Source organism: Pipra filicauda, unplaced genomic scaffold, assembly GCF_003945595.2.
Source record: "Pipra filicauda isolate LSUMZ 115617 unplaced genomic scaffold, ASM394559v2 scaffold139_size1960392_pilon, whole genome shotgun sequence".
In the NCBI taxonomy this organism is placed as follows: Eukaryota; Metazoa; Chordata; class Aves; order Passeriformes; family Pipridae; genus Pipra; species Pipra filicauda.
The window spans coordinates 87,604-106,841 of NW_024103873.1; the positions used below are offsets into that span (position 1 = coordinate 87,604).

At 41.1% G+C, this 19,238-nt stretch overlaps 1 protein-coding gene and 1 long non-coding RNA gene across 3 annotated transcripts in view; one reads left to right on the forward strand and one right to left on the reverse strand.

Annotated features, from left to right (window-relative positions):
- FGD5 (FYVE, RhoGEF and PH domain containing 5) overlaps positions 1 to 19,238 on the forward strand; it is an 87,775-nt gene that overhangs the window by 33,529 nt on the left and 35,008 nt on the right. For both annotated transcript variants that reach the window (XM_027746408.2, XM_027746410.2), the window contains exons 3-5: positions 3,676 to 3,805; positions 9,674 to 9,732; positions 9,843 to 9,873. In XM_027746408.2, the coding sequence (XP_027602209.1) occupies positions 3,676 to 3,805; positions 9,674 to 9,732; positions 9,843 to 9,873 (220 nt within the window). The remainder of the gene's footprint in view (positions 1 to 3,675; positions 3,806 to 9,673; positions 9,733 to 9,842; positions 9,874 to 19,238) is intronic.
- Positions 6,935 to 7,678, reverse strand: LOC120322639. The gene is made up of 3 exons (XR_005562451.1): positions 7,491 to 7,678; positions 7,312 to 7,383; positions 6,935 to 7,013 (listed from the first exon to the last, which is right to left on the reverse strand). It is a non-coding gene; the product is annotated as an uncharacterized LOC120322639 (long non-coding RNA).

The window sequence follows — 19,238 nt, forward strand, 5'->3', positions numbered from 1 at the left end:
ACCCTGGATTAATTGTTGCTGCTTCAGGGAGAAGATGAAGTGCTTTTGACTAGCACGTTTCCAGCACATTTCCACTGTCTGCTGCGGATTCATTGCAAGTCAGAAATATGCTGTACATCTGTCCCAACATATGTGATAATACCTTGTAGGTACTGTGATGGATCTAATGCAGTAGCATTTGAAGGATCATGGTCAGCACATTTTAACAGCCTAACCAGCTGCACTTCAGATGTATAAGGAGCCACTTGGTGGACAGGATGAATAGTCCACAGGTATCAATAAGCATAGCTGACTGGTCTGGGGATACATTGATATAAATACCTTACAAAAAAAAGAGCACTCCCCTTCTCCCTTCATGATCATAGACCATGAAGCAGAAGGCAAGTGAGATTTATGAGCCTTTCTTCAGGATGCATCACTCGATTTATTGAAAGCAAACTGCAGGCAATCTGATCCTTACTGGTACAGAGGACTTACATCATCCGGTGGAAGTCACAGGCCTTAAGCTGAGATTTTCACCAACTCAGACTTTTTTCTTGTTGTTGTTGTTTTCAGGCAGTTGGTGACTCTAAAGGAGGAAACAGGCCATCACCTGTGTGTGGCCAAGAGATGAGCATACAGCCGAGAGCATTTGTGATGTTATGCAAACAAAAATACATGGTCTTCATAGGCCTTTATTATAGTAACTTTGTCTGTGTTTTTTGCCACTGTTAAATCACCCACTTAATAGAGACTTGTGTCTGGACTTTATTTACAAAGTGCTAGTACAAGGATCAGTTCAGTTTCCCTCTACTTGATGGCTTCACCCTCCCCTCAGTCACTGAGGTCACTTGAGGTGAGATGTAAACAAACTATAGGAGCAGGATAAGCAGAGAATCTGTAGACTCCAGAACACTTTTTCAGATGTACCAGTACATGTTCAGAGATAAAGGCACACAGGTAACTAGTAGGGTGCATCTGTACAGCTTCTCCCTGCTCTGTACCTATCAGCAGCTCTGGTAATTATAATGTAACTGGTGCTAACTGAAAGACTTTTGCTGCACTGCATCCTCCTGCATTTATTCAGTCAATTAAATGTCAGACTGTCCCAGAAGGCCCATTGTTTCCTTTCTTGTGCTGGCTAACTCTTGGAATGATGACAGACAATTGCTGGAGGAGCAGCAGATAATGTGCCTGCAATCTGTTCTCATCCAACCAAATTATTGCTACAAGGAGGAGAATTAGTTGGGTATTACTGTGTCTATTGAGATATTGCAACCTCCAGGACTATTTCTCCCCTTGTTCTTCATACGCACACTTTTATTTGCATCTTCCATTGCATTAAAATTTATTGCTTACAGTAAGCTTATTTAGCAGTGCTTTTAATGAGCTAAAGAAAAGTATCATTTAGCAGTTCATGGACACAGTTCAAGTCTTCAGAAGCTAGGAGTGCTAGGAGACCACAGGAGCATAGACATGTATGGTGGACAAAGATGTGTGAGTTCATTGGAGTAAAACACATGCTGAGTATTGGGAAAGGTGTACTGCCCAGGAGCTCTGTGACAATATAGAACAGTCTCAGAAGTAAACACCAGAGTGCTGCTGGAGTGGTCAGAAAAGAGCAAAATGGAAATGGTGGCACAAATATGCTTATGCCTATCCCTTGTGCAAATGAGATCCATGACATTTTGAGACTTCTCTTTAAACACAAGCCATGCCACTGGCTGCAGGTCTACTGTAAATGAAGCCCCTGTAGCAATTCAGCAATATTGCAAGTTCTGCTACTACATGAGCCTTTAATAATGCCATTCATAATGATTACAGGACTAATATACTGAGGCATTCTTCCCAAATTGTAATGTGTTCTTACATTAACATAATGCAGTCATTTATCAGAGAGAGAGAGAAAAGGGGGGAGGGCCTTAATTTCATGTCTGCTGGGGCAAACAATTACAAATTGCAGGACTGTGTGAGTAAGGACTGAGACTGGCTCAACTATTAATAAGCTCCCTGAACTGTTCCTGTATTTGCCTTGCTCTTGCTTTCACTTGCGCTGAGGCCCCTTTGCTGTTGAGGCTAGGCAGGTTTTCAAAGTTTGGTGATGCCACTTACACTGAAAAGCTGCAGACACTAATAATAAACAAGAGGAACAGTGCTGCTGCTCGGCCCTTCGTCCATGCATGAGAAGTGCACTGGGCAGCCTGTGAGAACTCATGGACTCTGTGCATGAGGGAAAGGCTGGAGGTGTAACAGAAAGGCTGACAGCCACATCTGCATGGGAGACACGCAGCCCTGTTTGCAGCTTAGAAATGAGGAAATAAGAGTCTGGTCAGTGGCCTTGGGAATCTCTTTCTTCATTGCCCTGCCACTTACATTAACCCCTCTTTTCCCAGCCTCCTATCACTCTAGTGTTGGCTTTGAAGTTTTGGGTTTGTTCACGTCTGGGAACCCCACGTGGGAGATCAAAGAAAAATAAAGAGGTGAGGCAGAGCTGTGAAAGGAAGTTAATGTTTCAGAGGAATGAGAAGTATAGAAATCATACACACTGAGTAATCCAGGCTCACATCACAGACTAACCTGGTTGGCCAACATGTCTGTTGGAAAACACAGAGATGTCAGACTTTGTTTCTCAAGACTCACCCTCTTGGCTGAACGCTGGAACCTTGCCCTGGAAATGTAAAAGGCTTGGGGCCACTGTGGTGTATAAGCTGTATATGAACTCCCAGAACGACACTGTGGCCAAAAATACTAGTATGGTCCTTGAATGTAAAACCTCAGTAAAGTCAAGTAAGAATAGGTGGGTGGTTAGAGCTGGTATACTTGGTATAGCAGTCTTGGTATATGTCTTTCGTCAGTGCTGAAATAATGAGTTTTGTGTTGCAGTACCAAGAACAGTGCGAAAACTGGCTAGTAGTAAAAACTGATGCTAAAATGGGTAGTAAATTGAATAATGCTAATGGATAATTGGAAGAAGTTCAGAGATTTTAGAATGATTAAATGATAGGAGGCATGACATAGTAAGAAACCAAGATGTTCACCTATTTCATATAGAAGTCAAAATGAAGGGACAACCTGAATGCAGCCTGTAAGTACACAGTAACAACATTTGGAAGACTGCTGCCAGTTCAGCAGACAAAGGTTTAACAAGATCTAGTAACTGGAGTTTGGAGCTAGGCGTATTCAGATTGGCAATAAACGACACCTTTCTAAGGTAAAGGGCAGGCACCATCTGGATTACCTACCTCTAGTCATGCTTTGTGGAGGTTTTGAAATCATGGGCAATTTTAATTGAATTTTTCTTTTTCTAAAAGAAAATGCTGTGAAGCCACTAGCCTGCATTGCATACTAGATCCAGTACTCCTACTGCACAGCTTTCTCGAGGTTTCTGGAGCTGAATTCAGATTTCCTGGAAACAACTTGAGGATTCTGGGATCTGAGTATCTTGTAGTTTGATTGATACCATTGGTATTAGTTATACTTTTCTCATCATTCTGTTTTCCCAGAAAACCCCATTGTTACAACATCTAACTTCCATTTTTAATAAGCACTGAGATGTTAGCATGATTTTACTGCATCGATTTTGAGGGGTTGACTAGGGAGGAACAAAGCAGTTCTGGTTGCAACTAAGTATGAACTTTTTATTCCAAACTGAGGGAATAATACCACTGAGCTAGTCTGTTCTTATTCTCTCTGCAGTGCCTACACTGAGCCTTACAAGGTGTGCCCAGTCTCCATGATACCAATGGAAGTTGTCACATCAGATGAGGAGCGGAGAAGTTCAGAAGAGGAGGAGAGCAGCCCTGGTGATCCCAGCCTCATCAACAAGGTAAAAGTCCCAAAAATGGGGACTGCATGAAAGCTGGAGAGGAAAAAGCAGTTAGCAGAAGGATCTGGATTCTCAACTCTCTCTGCTCTTTGTCTCTCATTTAGGAATGTCAGAGCCATCAGTCCTTTACTCCCCCAGTGTGTTAACAGCAATTTGCCCCTCTAGCATGTGGCAAAGGCAAAGAATGTAGTCCAAAGACAGATAGTGGAGGCAGCATAAACAGCAAGAAAGTCCTGACTTCAATGTCAGGAAAAATGTCTCGCTCCAAAGGATTTAGCTGCAATCTTGAAAATTTAAAACTCCACTGAGTAAAAAAAAGACAAATACCGTATTGGTACCAGTTTTGCGTTGGCTGGAGTAAACTATTTAACAGGTCTCTGCCATCTCAAAATTCTCTCATTACAGGAAAATCCACTTGTGTTTGGGTTTATTTTACTGATTTCTGATTAATAAAACAGCTCTTAAACAAATTATGGGGAAGATCATGGAAATGTGACCACATCTTAAGACCATTTAAGGCTGTTTTAATCTCCAGTAAGCTGGCTAACAGTGCAGTTGTTAAACAAATGGCATCGAGCAGGCTTAGGCTCAATTTTACCTTTGTTTTTCACTGGAGGGCGTGTGTGCGCATGTGTGCGTGTGTATGTGTGTCTGTGCTTAAAAACCAACGTGAGCCTACCCTTGGGTTACTGTACAAGCACACAGTGCATCGCTCATTTGGTATGCGTGCAACAAATGGGTATGTTCTTCTGAAGTCTTCCAATTTGAGCCCCAGGAACTAAGGCTGCATAGGAAAATAGCAAATCCTGATTACCTGCACCTCTCTCTGCCTTTCATTTTGTCCTGGTCTCTCAGTGTCAACACAGCTATACAACTTCCTGATTGTAGATAGCTTGTGTTTGGTCATGAGCATGTGTCAGAGCCTGAAAAAGTCTGTGCAGATGAGCCTCCGAATCCAAATGATGGCTAAATAAGGGTCAACTCTGACAAGGAAAAGCATAAGTAGATTGATTCTAGGAAGGTCAGATCTCTTCAGGCATTGCCAGAACGTGAAGCTTTGTTTAGAGGCCAGTATGAAGAGGGAAGCATAGTTTCCCCCCTACCAGGACACCAGTTCTTTAGAAACAGAAAATAGAAACTGCAAGCAGAATGACATTGAAAGGTAACCGAAATTGCTGTTGCTTTAATCTTGGAGGGGAAATAGCTTCCTTTGATTTCCCCGCATGCCATATCTCAGTTATGTCTAGCCTGCAGGGTGCTAAACTGCCTCTGGTACCAGTGGAAAAGACTGTGGTTTGATCTTCATGATGACATGAAACAAGTGAAACAGTCACAATCAATCTTTTTTCCTCTGAGATTTGTGAGGTTTTATTTGCTGGTTGGTTGTTGCTTTCACACTGTTTTGGAAAGGGAAAAGCCTTTAAATTTCTGACACTCCCCATTAAGTGAAAAAGATTTTTCCTTTCAGATAGTTTCCTATTAGTTAGCTGACAAACCACTAGCATTTCTAGAGTGTACCCTAGTGTCTTATCTAAGATGACCAGATTTCTCAGCATCTCGTGATGGTAGTTGTGAAGTGACTATAAAACTTTGACTTGAGTTCACAAGGGAATGCATGCAATCACTGTGCACTGGGGAGTAAATTCAAGACTGCTAAAAACAATTTTATTGCCACTTCTTGTAGGGTTTTACTAAAGACACTGGGAAATAATGTTTTTCTAAATGTCTCCCTTATTGCACCTCATGTATTTTAATTGTTCTGTTGCCCTGGTGTAACCACGCTGTGTAGCTGTCAGAGAAGAAGGCAGCACTTAGAGAACAAGTATGTGCTTCAGAGTCTAACTGGAGGTATCTCTCCCACCCTTCAGAGCACAAACTGTTTGCACATGGCTGATAGAGAACATCAGAACAGGTGTGGTTGCTTTGTTGGCCTTTGCTTCTCAAGCTGACTGTCAGCAAGGATCACAGTACCCAGTGCCAGACTTTCACAAGCTCTTGGGGAGCTCTCGTAAAACAGCTTCATTTTACTACAGGCCATATTTCCAAGCCGACTGATGAACCAGTGAGTGCTCATGTCTCAGGAAGCACTGGTGTCTTTACAGAGGACTTCATAGAGGACTGTTTTTCCTACCCTGCTGCTCCTGCCTCTGCTTATTGTCTTCTCACACCAATCTTCTGTGTGCCAAGGGAACATTAGCTGCTCTATCAAAACCTGCCTCTATAATGCCAAAGTGCAAAGAACTTGTCCAGCTCCCTGATGAAGTGATGTACCTCTTGGAACAAAATGCCTGGGAGTGGCTGTACAATATGAAAGAGTTCAGATGCACTGTCACTTGGGGAGAATTGGCAGACACATATTAGTCTGGATGCAAAAATAGGATTTCAAAATGAGCTAATCTTGTCAAAACAGCCATTTAGGGCTGGCAGGCTAAGAATCAAATTTGGATTTTAAAAGACACATACACACATGCCAAAAAAAAAAAAAAAAAGAATCTTCTGGGGTTTGTTCGTTTGATTTCTGTTTTTCTGCTCCTCAGGGAAACTTGGTTTAAATAAATGCATGAAACAGCCTCGATTATAAAATCTCCCCCCTGTGTCCAGATACATGAATTTCATTTACATTGAGCTGAATTCTATCTGCTGCCTTTCACGCCCATGAGTGAATTTCTGTACCAAAATGCAAGGAGAATGCTTTGGTTTTGCTCATCTGCTTTCTCTTAGCTTGTTTGCTGGAGAATCTCAAGACTTCCAGTTTGAAGCAGATTTTTTCCTCTGATGTTTCTTTTTAAGCTCATTTTTACAAGTAAATGTAGTTTAAAAAGTTAGCTTTGTACACACATTTCCTAGTATTGTTTCAACAGCTCATCTCCTTTGAATCCATGCTCTCCTGGGGACCAGACTCATGCAAGTGGGGAGAAATTTTCAGGGGCTGCTAGAGCCCCTGCACTGTAAACAATCTGAAACACAGCCAGTAGTATCTGTTGTGGTATTTTTTACATTATCAACTTTATTTTAAAGAGCAAAAAGAGGGGCTTTCATCTCTGTTAGAGGAATTTTCATTATTAAAAACCTATTTAGAATGGGGCAGGTATAAAAATGTAAAACAGGAGGTGGATTTTGAATTTTTGCCTTTATTCCACTGGGAGTACCTCAGACCCTGAGAAGTCTAGCATTTGTCATCAGAAGTCACATGGTAGTCTTGATTCTTCTGTATAAGAGTAACAGTGAAAATTCATTATTTCTGGTTAAAAAAGCTCTTTATTTCCTTCTCTTCACTCTGCTGGCATATAATAACAACTTAGAGAACTCAGAGACAGGGAATGCTGTAAGTTTTCTCAACCTTTGAGATTCTACTGGATTATATTACGAAGAGCGGTGCCCTTCACTTACACTACTGATGGAGATTCACTCCTTTTTTTTCTCCTGCTAATCTAATTTAGAAGATGGTCCTGGACCACCTCTTATTCCTATGTCTTTTATATATGTTCATTTAATTAAATCCTTACCAATTTATCAGAAGGTGACACATGGCTTTTCTGTACTGGGCTCTCAAGGTTGTATGATGGCATCTGAGCTGCCTACAGAAAATAATATTGGAATTAGAGATTCCAGTTAGGAACAGAAAACTCATGCCTAGTAAAATAAGGACTTTCTCTTCATCTCCTACATCTGAACCTTCACTCACTAGACAAATGCTCAAGGTCCAGGATGCAGAACCCCAGATTTTTCTTATCATCATTGAGCTGGATTCAAACCTGAACTTCATGATTGCTTTTTACTGCTAAAAAAAATAAAATAGATCCATCTGGGACCCACTCAGCTAATGAGCATTAAAGGAATTATAGGGTAAATGAGCTTAATAGTTAAGATTCGACTGGGAGACAGATGTGGACAGCTTCTCCTTCTCTCTCACTGATTCACAAAGCCAGCCTGAAAAAGTCATTTGTTCTTGTAACGCCTCAGTTTACTATTGGCACCACTGTGGCATCACTGTTAACTGCTTCATAGTGCGTGATAGTTACAACAGGGGCATTATGAAGTCACTCAGCTCAGAGGTTGAAGCTTATGAAATTGTGATAAGCCTCTGATTGGGTACCATCAAGGTCCCATACCCCTACCCTGAGCAGCGTGTGAAATGACATGCACGTACTAAGACGGACAGAGAGATGTAGTTTGTCCGTGTCAGTATGGCAAGCCAGTGGCATGCACAAGGATGAAGCTGCTGATTCCAAGTCTTCAGTAGTTTCCCCGCTTTTGAAATGCAAAGGGTCACTCCCTGAGTACACCAGAGAAGTGACTTGTCCAGTACTAATGCTTCTGGGGTTTAGTGAATTGTTCTGTGATCTGCTTGTGCTGCTCTTAGGCCAAACAACCCCATTCCAACCCCATGGAGGCAGATTTGCCCCCAGCCCCACAATTTTTTAAGCTGGATCAGGAGACCAGTCTGGTTCTGATCAAGGTCATGCAAACAACTAGATCAGCACAACTAAGAGCTGGCACTGGGCCCAGAGGGCAGTGACTGGCACTGTCACCAAAGTGCCATCAGCTTTTATGATTAATATGTCTTAGCCAAGAGACAAAATTCAGGGACCTCAGTGTCACATGGCCTGTCTAGGGCAAGTCAGAGAGTGCATCTAGGCATTGCCTGTCTTGTGTTATGTAATTGCTGTTTCTTAAACCAGGAAATGGACTCTGAGATAGACAACAGTATCTAGAGACAGACTTCTGGGAACAGGGGATAGAGGGAGTGCAGGTCCCTCAACCATCAAGTTTCTGAAACAAAGTCCAAGTGATTATTGTAACACTGCCAAGCTGCCACCTTTTTAGAAATCTTTACTCTCTGCAGCCAGTCATGTGCCCAGCCCTGTGGTATGGCTCCTTCCCAGCTCCCTCTCCAGAAGCTGCCCTCCAGCCTCAGTGCATGCCTTTGCTTAGGAGATGGAGGCTGTGCAGCCATGTGGGGACCCTTGGCTTTCTGCTTCACTGAGTCTTCTTCCCAGCATACTTGGTCTGGCAAGCACTGTCACAAAGACTTGATGCTGCTCTCATTTCACCTGAGTCCACTTTAGGACACTGAGGGCTGCTTTATTTACTGCTTTTAGACCACTGGTTTAGCTCCCTACTTCACCACTGCTAAAAAAGTAAAACTTTTCCTAGAACATTCCTTTCAGTACATATTTCTATGCTTTGTTCATCTCTTATCATAAGGATGAGTCATGAAGTATGAGCAAAATGCCCTAATTAGCCACTTGCACCTCAGAGCCATACACTTTGCTTTCACAGTTCACTGTGTCTTCCAAGATGCCCACCAGTTAAGTAGATGCCACTGAGATTTCAGTGTTGTCTGGTGAAGTACTGAACTACTTCTGGAGATATTTATGGCCATTTCATTTAGACATTTTGTTTATCATGCAATAAAGCCCTTTGCCCTATTTGCTTCCGCAGCTCTCACGCACAGCAGTCAGAACAGTTTGGAATATGACCATTTTGATAAAGAACTCCCTTTTCCACGAAGGATGAGCTGCAACAGCCATGAAGCTAGTCTGTTTAAAGTTAAGCACTTTCTGCTTCTTTGACAAATTTTGGACCTGTAAAAATCAACAGAAATTTGTTGTCCATTTTCAATAAGAACACAAACTTGATATCTGCATTGGCAGCTATTGTTTTGTACTATACTACAAGTATTTGAACTGGGGAAATGGCCTGTCATGGAAAGAAGTCCAGGATGCCAGACACTGAACAACAAAGAATAAAAGTCTAGTCACTATTTTTACTGACAAAATATGTCAGTTCAAAGTGCTCTTTAACACTGCTTTACTTCTTGGAATGAGACATCTCTTAATTGTCTCTGACTTTTTCTGTTGACAGAAAGAAGGCCAGTCCAGAGCTTACCTCATTGCCCAGGAGCTGATGTCTTCAGAAAAAGTGTGAGTTCATAGTTACAAACTATCTGTTGCTATTCTAAAGTTGAAGCTAGGCAGTCCACCCTTCCATATTCATTTGATAGCAATTAATAAAAGTTTGTCTCTTTCCTCAGATATGTGGAGATGCTCCAGCTGTTACACATGGTAAGTAAATAATTTTAATTACTGAAGCCTAAATACCATTTTACTTAGCTGCAATTTAGAAGACATAGAAACACTGATGGGATTGAGGAGAATTTAAGAAGGAATGGCTTACTGTGAACCATTGCAAAGGAATATGTCTGCCGCTAATCTGCTCTTGCTGCAGATCATCAAATCTATAAATTTATCATTCAGAGGGAAAAGCATTGGCCAACAATGCTTGCTGAGGCTCTCAGACTGGTGTAAGATGCAGAATAAGCCTAGTGAAGAGGAGATGGTGATAAACAGGAGTGAACACTCTCCTCAGAGCGAGACTGATGGATGCAGAGCTATGAAGGATGGTGATTCGGTTTGAATGGATTCACTCTGCTTCCTTTTAAGCTTTTTTTTTTTTTTTTTTTTTGATAATGCAGTATTGGTAATAGCCAGTATGGGCTGGATATCCACACTGTGACACAGGTAGTCACCACATGGAAAATACAAACTCTGGTGTCAGAAACGTATGAGAGAACACACAGAAGTATAAGGCCTGATAGAGAGCTCTTGTGTGGCATAAACCCACTGGTTTATGGGTTTATCTGTTCTTTTCCATGTTCAATCTGGAAAGCCATAGTCACAGCATTGTTACATTTCCCACCCCAACTGCTGTTGGATCTTCATATTCACCTGCTGCCCAACGTATTATTCCGAAAATCTAGAGAAACCGTTACCAATTTTACAATGTGTAAGTCCCTTAGAGTGCAGGGATAATATTGCCTAACAGAGGTTTTTCCATACTGCCATAGTGCAAAAAGGTACAATAAATTAAAATACCCCTTTTCCCATATTCTTCCGTATTTAAATAGCGTTAGGAATAGTCACATCAGCAAAAAATCATGCTTCACTGCACACTTGCTGTTGACACAAGTCCCACTGGCATATTTCAGAAGCAGCCATGAGTGAACAGAGAGTCATCAAACTACTGTCAAGGTACAGCACCCCACTCATGGCCAGTTAGTTGTTCCTTGACAACACTCCTCAGCTCAGGCAAACATTTCTCTGTTTCCCATCACCAGTGTTCTCATGAAAACAGTTTCTAAATGTTCATCTTCATGTCTCAAGTTTCATCTTCTCATGTAAACCCATGTATTGGTGAGAAAGGCAAGGAAATAAACCACACCCAAGCTCTTTTCAGAAAGGAAAAAAGGGCTTTTCTTAACCCTGCAGCAGGAGCAGTTTCCCATCTCATGTCCAGGCTTGGCTGTAGCTGCTATTCATTCAGCATAACAGAATCTGTTTGGCCTTTCAGTGGAGACTTTAATAAACTGATTGATTGCCAAAATGATGACATTTCCATACACCCACTCTGCTATTGAACTGAAAGACTGGAAACACTGTGTTAGCTCACAAACTCCATATCAGTTGGTGTGGTAGTAGTGATGATAATCTAAAAGGTTAGCTGTTACTTGCCCTACTCAAAGGTAATGCAATTCTCTGGAGCAGCGACTTAAGAACTCATTTTGGTCTGAGCAAATGGAACTGGCAGGGCCTTGTAGTCCAAGTCCGTGATCTCTTGGTATTCACAATTTAGTTTTCAGAAGTTGATTAGTCTTTAAATTTCCTTCAGGATTATTTAATCCTCAAACTTTGTCATTCTTTTCTCCTATTTTTCTTCCCCAGTAATGCAGGCTGCACTTGATATTATTTCTTAGTGCTCACTCTTGAACAAAAATGCTGCAGGTGGCTTTCTGAGCCTAAAGTTTCATGCATCACCGAGAGTCTGGTTCATTTACTTCCCTTCAGCTAGTCTATTTCAAATGAGTTTACAAGATGTGCACAAATCAAATTTAGGGTGACTCAGATTGCCTCACAATCCCAGTCTGTATGCAATCAAGCATTTGCTTTATAGTGTACCGCGTTCATTTTTATTTTGCCTTTGGCTTTTGTACGTAAAATCGTCCTTTTTTTGTATGCATAAACCCCTTTGAGGTCATTATTACTTCCCTCCAAGGCATTTATTGAATTAAGGTACCTAAAAGACAGCCCTGCACTGAAGAAAAACATCAGCCCCAACACATCCCCATTCAAAGGAAGTTGATCCTATTTCCTGGTTTGCATTTTCCTCCTAACTGTGGACCACAATTCTTAGAAACACCAAGACTCAGATTTATGCTTCCTACGTATATGAAGGCATGGATACGAATATGATATGAATTAGATATGTGCTGGTTCTCCAGCCTTCAGAACAGTTTGGAATTCAACCCTACACTGGGTATCCCAAGGCTTCTGACTGCAAAATAAATCTTAGGAAATAAAAAAGAACAAAATCATTATAGTGCTCCAGTCTCTAACTCAAAGGTACCTAAATGCAGATTATCATGAAGTCAGCCTCATTAATTCATGACAGCCTCGTGATTAAACTCAAGTTTCAGAATTCTTGTGGGTAGCAGATTCTCAAGAACAAAAAATACCTGTTATGTATTTATGTACCTTTGGACATGTTAGACAAAACAGAATTCCATCTTTCTAATTATTTACACTCCAAGTGAATGATTTGCTGAGTCTTTTTTATTACTGTAAATTTCTTGGATGATGTTCAAAGTTCTGCTGGACCAATCAAGTCATTACTTTCCTAATCAAATGTTTTAGTGAATGGAACATGCTGGCTAAATGAAGAGCTAGCTGGCTGTTAGACCCTCTGAAGCTCTTATAAAAGCCTAAAAGACACACTGTTACAAAGAATAGCTTGCCCTCACTTACAGTAGCCTGGGGTTTTTTCTCATTTATATATTCATTGTTGTGTTTATCGGCAGTGGGAAAGTAGCTATGTATTGGCCACGGAGCTTCCACAGTAGGAATGCTGAGTCAAAATAGTTTTCAGATAATGTGTCTATCTCTTAAAAGGAGAGAGAAGCCACACTAGCACATCTGGCATCAGGACAATTCCCTGGAAACAAGCCCCACTGATACAGTATTCTCAGTGCATACGATAGAGCCTGCTGGTTTTGAAATTCATTTGCAGTGTTTTGGATGAATGTGTGTATTTGGCTGCATGTGAATGTGTGCTGAGGTCAGGGGTCCTGACCTAGATTGTGCCCTGCATGGCAGGATAAGAGACTAATTGTGGCTGCTGCGATAGCATTTTCTGCTGTTCATCTGGCATTGTTTCTGCTGAGCTCAGTAGTGAGAAATTTCATAAGATCACTGTTTCATGCAGATCAGGGGTCATTCAGTCTGCTACAGGAGATGTGCCACTTTTTAATTCAGGGGTGCCACTTTCATCATTAGCAGAGAGGCTGATGGCTGTGATGCAGATACCTCCAAGCAGCACCATGAGTCAGACCTGGCTCCCAGGATACTGTACAGAGCCTCATGTCTGCATTCAACTTTAATATGGAGACTTTATTCTCCTCCTTTGAACTCTTCAGCCTCCTCTCAGCTGTAATGTCTAGATGTCCCTTAGATTCTGCAATATGCAATGTCTGTTGAATCCACCTTCACTTTAAAAGTGAACGTGGTTGTAAAAGCCTGCACCATTTTATGCAATTAGTATAGACTTCAGTTGCATAGTTTGGGTTGCAACAAGATTTCACGTTTTCCTCCCTGGCCCCCTCACAAAGCATCAAATATGAATGACTTCCCAATATTATCAGTCCATTAAAATATCAGCTTGACTTGGGAAGCAATTGCAGTTCTAGATATACAAGTAAAATGATTTTTGGATGCATGTATGTTGATGTATGTATGTATGTACTTTACTGAAGAGGATGAAAGTCTGGATGCCAGGTGGATACTGTGGTGTAAGCAAGGTAAACATGCTGTGTGCAGACAGGATTTGTGCAGCTGAAGTGCCACTATCCCCAGGTGGGGACTGAGGCAGAAAAATGCCCATGGTTTTCCACTAATACTTCTGCTTTCTACACTCACTTCCCTTTTACTTTTTTTCAGTGTTGTTCCATAATGGAAACTCACAAATATATTCTTGAAATTTGTAGAAATATCCTAGGGGAACTTATTCACCCATCAGACCTTTCTTGCTCTTTGATATAGACCAGAGGTATAAGCAGAGAAAGCTGATTCAGCCATGACAGCAATAGAGATCAGACCTTTGGTTGGTATAAATTTACATAGTTTTTCTCTGGCAGGTGACTGCAAGAACAGCAGATTATTAACTTCTTCAGGGCATTGCACTGACTCCTTTTGAGTTAAGATTTCTTTCCCTCATTATCAACAACATGAAGACAATTCATAATCTGGGAAGCAGTTGAGCTCTATTCTGCTTTGTGCATGACTGCAGGGAGAAGCTTTGTTCCTCCCAGTGAGACAATGGAATAAAGAGCATGTAGAGACTTTGTTTCAGCACTCAAGATCTGGAACATATTACTTAGACTGCAGGCATTCAGAGCTTTTCTAATCCAACCACAGTCTAGCAATCTGGTCCTTCTAGTATAACGTGCACTTTTTGTTCACAGAAATACTATTTATTTCAGATATTTCTCTTGACCTGTTAAAGAGTGGCTTTGCTCTACAGTCACCATCTTCTTCTAGAAAGTCATGGTTTCTGCCTCAAATGCAGGCCTGATGTCAGGAACACAGTGCTGAGAGCCAGGGAGAAGGAACCTCAATTCCCATGGGCAGATCAACTGCTGGTCAAACCACAGGACTAAATATTACTATTGGCAAAGCTCATATTAATGGTGTACTCCTTTCTCCTTCTATTCTCCTTCCATTATGGTCAATATGCAAGAACTAAGATTTCCATTATGACTGGATTAGCATTGTCTACACTGTTGTTTTAGAAGATGAACAAATAACAACAGGAAACCAAGGAGATCTAGCATTTCTTGGACAATTTTAAAAGGTTTTCTTTCAAATAGAGCTATCTGTTTAGCTACACTTTTAAGTCAAAATCCTGACTTTCTCTCCTCCAGCGTACTCACCTTTCTAATCTACATAGTTGCTTTTGGCCTATTGTAGGTGGCAGAACCATCAGCTTTTTACAGTGAAGGTAGAGACTAATTTTGGTCCTATCATTTCCTGACTACCCCAACTAGACTGGTTGCAGTGGTCCCCCATTCCCTAGGGATTCATTCATCCCCATTCATTCATCCCCATTGGATGAACTGATCTAACTTGGTCTACTCTGTAATATAGAGAAAAACAAACAGATATTCTGGATCCAGACTGAATTACTGCACTACAAATTATTTTCAAGTAGAAGTTGAAGAAAAGGAATCACCCAACATAGCATATATATATATGTATATATATATACATATACACACATACACAGAGGCAGTTTTTTTCTCCTGGGGAAAATACTTGCCTGAAACAATGGTTTAACTGACAAGAGATTAGTTTTCCTTCCTTTCACTAGGGTCCTGCAAGGTTAAATGTTCTCAGGTTAATAAAGGCTAACTGGCAGCAGGACTGAAACACAAAAAAGATCTGAATATGTATGGGATGTATCCATCTTGCAAAATGGCTCTTGATATGCATACAGGATCGCTACAACTGATTTTTGCAGCTGGATTCCAAAGTACATTCACCCCCATTGTTGGAGAGATATAATACACAAGCTTACTGTTTCTGCATCTGCTCACAAAATCCTGGAAGCAAAACCCAAAACTAACTCCCATTAACTATGCCTTTTGCTCGTGTATTAGAACACTGCATATTGTGTAGATATTGAATCCGACAGAGAACTTCCTTGATAAGTGTTCTACCAAAAATCTCTGTGCATTACTGGCATTGCTGACTTCTTTGAAAGAGTACCTGGAAATAACTACCTGCTACAAAAGTTTCCAGGTTGTTCATCCCAAGTAAATTGGGGTACCTTTCTGTAGCCCTGAGCTAGGTACCTAATTTTCCCCCCCCTCTAAACTCTCCTGTAATCACTATTTCCTCTTAGCATTGGCAGGCACTCCCAGCATCAATAAAGCATCTCATATCCCAGCACCCTACAGTGAGCCTCATCACCTCAGAGAGGGCATCACATTCTCTTCCAAGAGCCAAGCATGTGACAGTTAGGCTGTGCTCCACATAAACCATAAGATGTTGAAATTAACCCTGCTTGTCTCATACTCTTATAACAGGTTCCAGACTACAGTCCTCCTTTCCAGCAGAGAATAGAATTCTTCAGAAGCATTCTTGGGGGGTAAAAATGTAACTTGTATGTGTTAGTGATGTGCACAAACAAAAGAAGAAAAAAACAAATCCAACAAATCCCTCCTTTGTGGCTGTGGGGTTTGATCCTCTTCGTTTCACTTATTTGTAGGGTTTATTTCAGGGATGTTAAATTAAGGATATGGTCATTGGGTGGCTATAAAGGGCTTATTTATGGGTGCCCAACATGCAATGAAAAGTTTTATGTTTCAAAAATGTATTTTTATAGCAGAGTTGCTAACCTTTTATGTCATCTAGCTGGCTTGGGTTATGCTTTCCCATGCACAGACAAATACCGGTGCAGGTACAGGCATAAGACCGGAGTGAGATCTGCAGGCTCATCCGCCCCCTGGACGAGATTAAGCTCTGTAGCTGTCACACCAGAGCCTCAACTGAACAACTTCAGTTCATGAAGCTGTTCTCAGAAAGTTTTGATCCAGCAGAGAATTACATGGACTCAGTGTTTGGTACCTTCTGAGTTTAGACATGGGGCTTGGGTGACAGACTTGGAGACCTTCAGTTGCCGTGACTGATTACAGTTAGTGAGACTGCAAAAGCACTCTGCAGTTGATTAATGGCCTTCCAGGCACTCAGCATTTTCAACAGTGACATAATTATTTTTTTAATGGATGTTTATAGTGATTACTGTTATGCTGCAGGGTTTTTATTAATCATTAGGAAGCTGGCTATCTAGGCAACTGGAATTAAATAATTTGTCTGAGAATTCATTATAATCAAGGGGGCAGGCAATTAATGACTAATTAAATCCATTGAGATACTGTGGGAAAGGGGTGTTAATCTTGTTGCTCAGCTGTGGTGGAAAATGGACAAATACACTGTTCAATGTGTTCGATGTTAATTTGGAAAAGATGACAGCTCTGTAACATAATAGGTTACTTAAGCACATCGGTAGTGAACTTACTACAGCTATTCACTTGCCCATGCACAAAAAGCTGAAAGAACCCTTTAGATTGTTTCCCTTTCCCTAGTCCGTGTTAATTATGATGACCGAGGACTTTGAAAGGTTGCAGATTCCTTTGAGTTACAAAAAGCATCCAGAGACGGATTGACTTGCTTAGTTGATTGGTAAGTCTCTGGAGTGTATGCTGGCTGAAACGTGATGTTAGATAGGCTAACTCACACATCAGAAAAAATGGAAAATTTAATAGCAGGACACATGGTGGAAATCAGACCCAGATAACGAGGAAACATAGTAATACTCCTTCAGAAATTTTTACGATATTGTTTTATCTAGGATATAGTTAACCAAAAAGAAAATTGTCACCATAATCTTTTTTTGCCTAGTTCTAGTGGCTTTTCAGAAAACAAATACTTCACCTGTCATAGTTGCTAAATCCCATATAGTATGAGTGACTTTTCTTTTGGCTAGTATCCATTAGATTGTCCAGTCATCCCAATTCATAGCGAGTCAGTGTGTACATTGCAGTTGACAGTAACAGAAAAGCCAGGAATGAATCTGAGGAGACTTAGACCTGCTCTTGCCTACAGTCAGTTCCTACTGGTGAGAGAGGAATTTTGAACTTCAGGGAACAGAATTTGCCTTTTTGGCAATAAGCTCCTTGATCACTAGATCCTGACAGAGGAAGATACTCAACCCATCCCACCCTGGTTCAGGGCTGGACAGAAACAGCTTGGCATCTTTCAATGAGCTGTGCAACCTTAGATATTTCCTTTTATCAAGCCCCTCCTTCCTTTCACAGCACATTTGGCCACATCACGTAGTGGAGTAGGAGGCCAGGAAATTGTCTCTGAATGGAAAAATCTAGCTGCCATTTCTATTAACTCATCCAGCAGAATAACCTTCTCAGTGATTGTTAAAGCAGCGGTATTTTTTTTATCTGATGAACTGGCATCTATGGGTAGACAGAGAGTATTTTTAATATATTTTTTAAAAAACATTAGTTTTAATAATAACACTATTCGCAGAGACACATGAAAAAACACATTCACAGCATGGATTGGCCAGACTGGTCAGACACTAGAGCTTTCCTTCATACTAGATCTGCATCAGGTTGGAGCACAGCTCAGCACAAACCGGGTGGAAAAAACAACTCCTGGTGTGATGGCCTTAGTTGGACAGGTTGCAACCATGGCTTTAACACCAGCTCTGCTGTGACTAGATGCTTGGGCTTTTTATGTGGTTTTGAACTACCTGAGCCTTCATGAGATCACCAAGAGTCCCTTTTGGGACTTGGTTTTTTAACTTAGGATGCAATGTTACCCTATTCATAACACGTGGAAGGCTCTGTCTTAATTCAAAGTTGGTTGTTTTCCTAGTAATGCTATATTCTCATCTTGTGTTCTGGGCTACTGACTAGACCGCACAAGATCATATCATATCAATATGATAAGATCCAGACCCTCCTGGCTTCAAAGTCAGTGAATCTAAGTATATTCAGCTACAAAGCCTCAGTTCAAGTATTTTTAATGCTGAATTTAAAAACAATACCCTGTTTGAGGTACTTACTGGAAAAGGCCAACATTGGTAGGCTGGCTGGCAATAAGAGAGAATGCTGCAATGCCTTACCTTCACACACAGGGAAAAAAAGAAAGGAAGGTCAGATAAGGACAGATAGTATTTTTATAGGGAAGGAAGCTTTGCAATCTCCTAGTCTGCAGCTGCTGCACCGAAAGAAGTCATCAGGAGCTTTCCAACCTCACAGTTAATGTGGCCTTTCTGTTGAGCTGTTTTGAGTATTTACTCTGGTTTTCAGTTTTATTCCTTTTTCCTCATCTTGTGCAATAAAAGCTCCATGCACTTCATGACTTATTGGGATGCAGAAAAAAGACTGGAAAAGGAACTCACAGAATTAGTTTCTAAGCAACTGTATATGAATGCCTAGTTTCTGCTCTCATCACAAACTGGGGTGCACTTAGATTTTTAATTGTTCACTTATTTTCATAGAAAAACTGAGATTTAGATACTTTGACCATGAAGACCTGACTAGAAGAAATGGGAAATTCAACAGTAAGAGCCCAACCTGACCCTGATAGAGGAAACACACAGGGTCATCTCCTTACAGGGAATACTCATTCATGGCTGGGCTTCGCGAACGAAGATTTGGGAAGGCTCTATCCACATTTGCTGCAGGCACGCTGGTGGCTTTTGAGGCCAATACGTGACAGACAAATCCGATTGCAAAAGGCACAGCAGAAAGACTCCTTAGATGGTGTATTCTGCAATACACGGTTCTTTCTGCGTT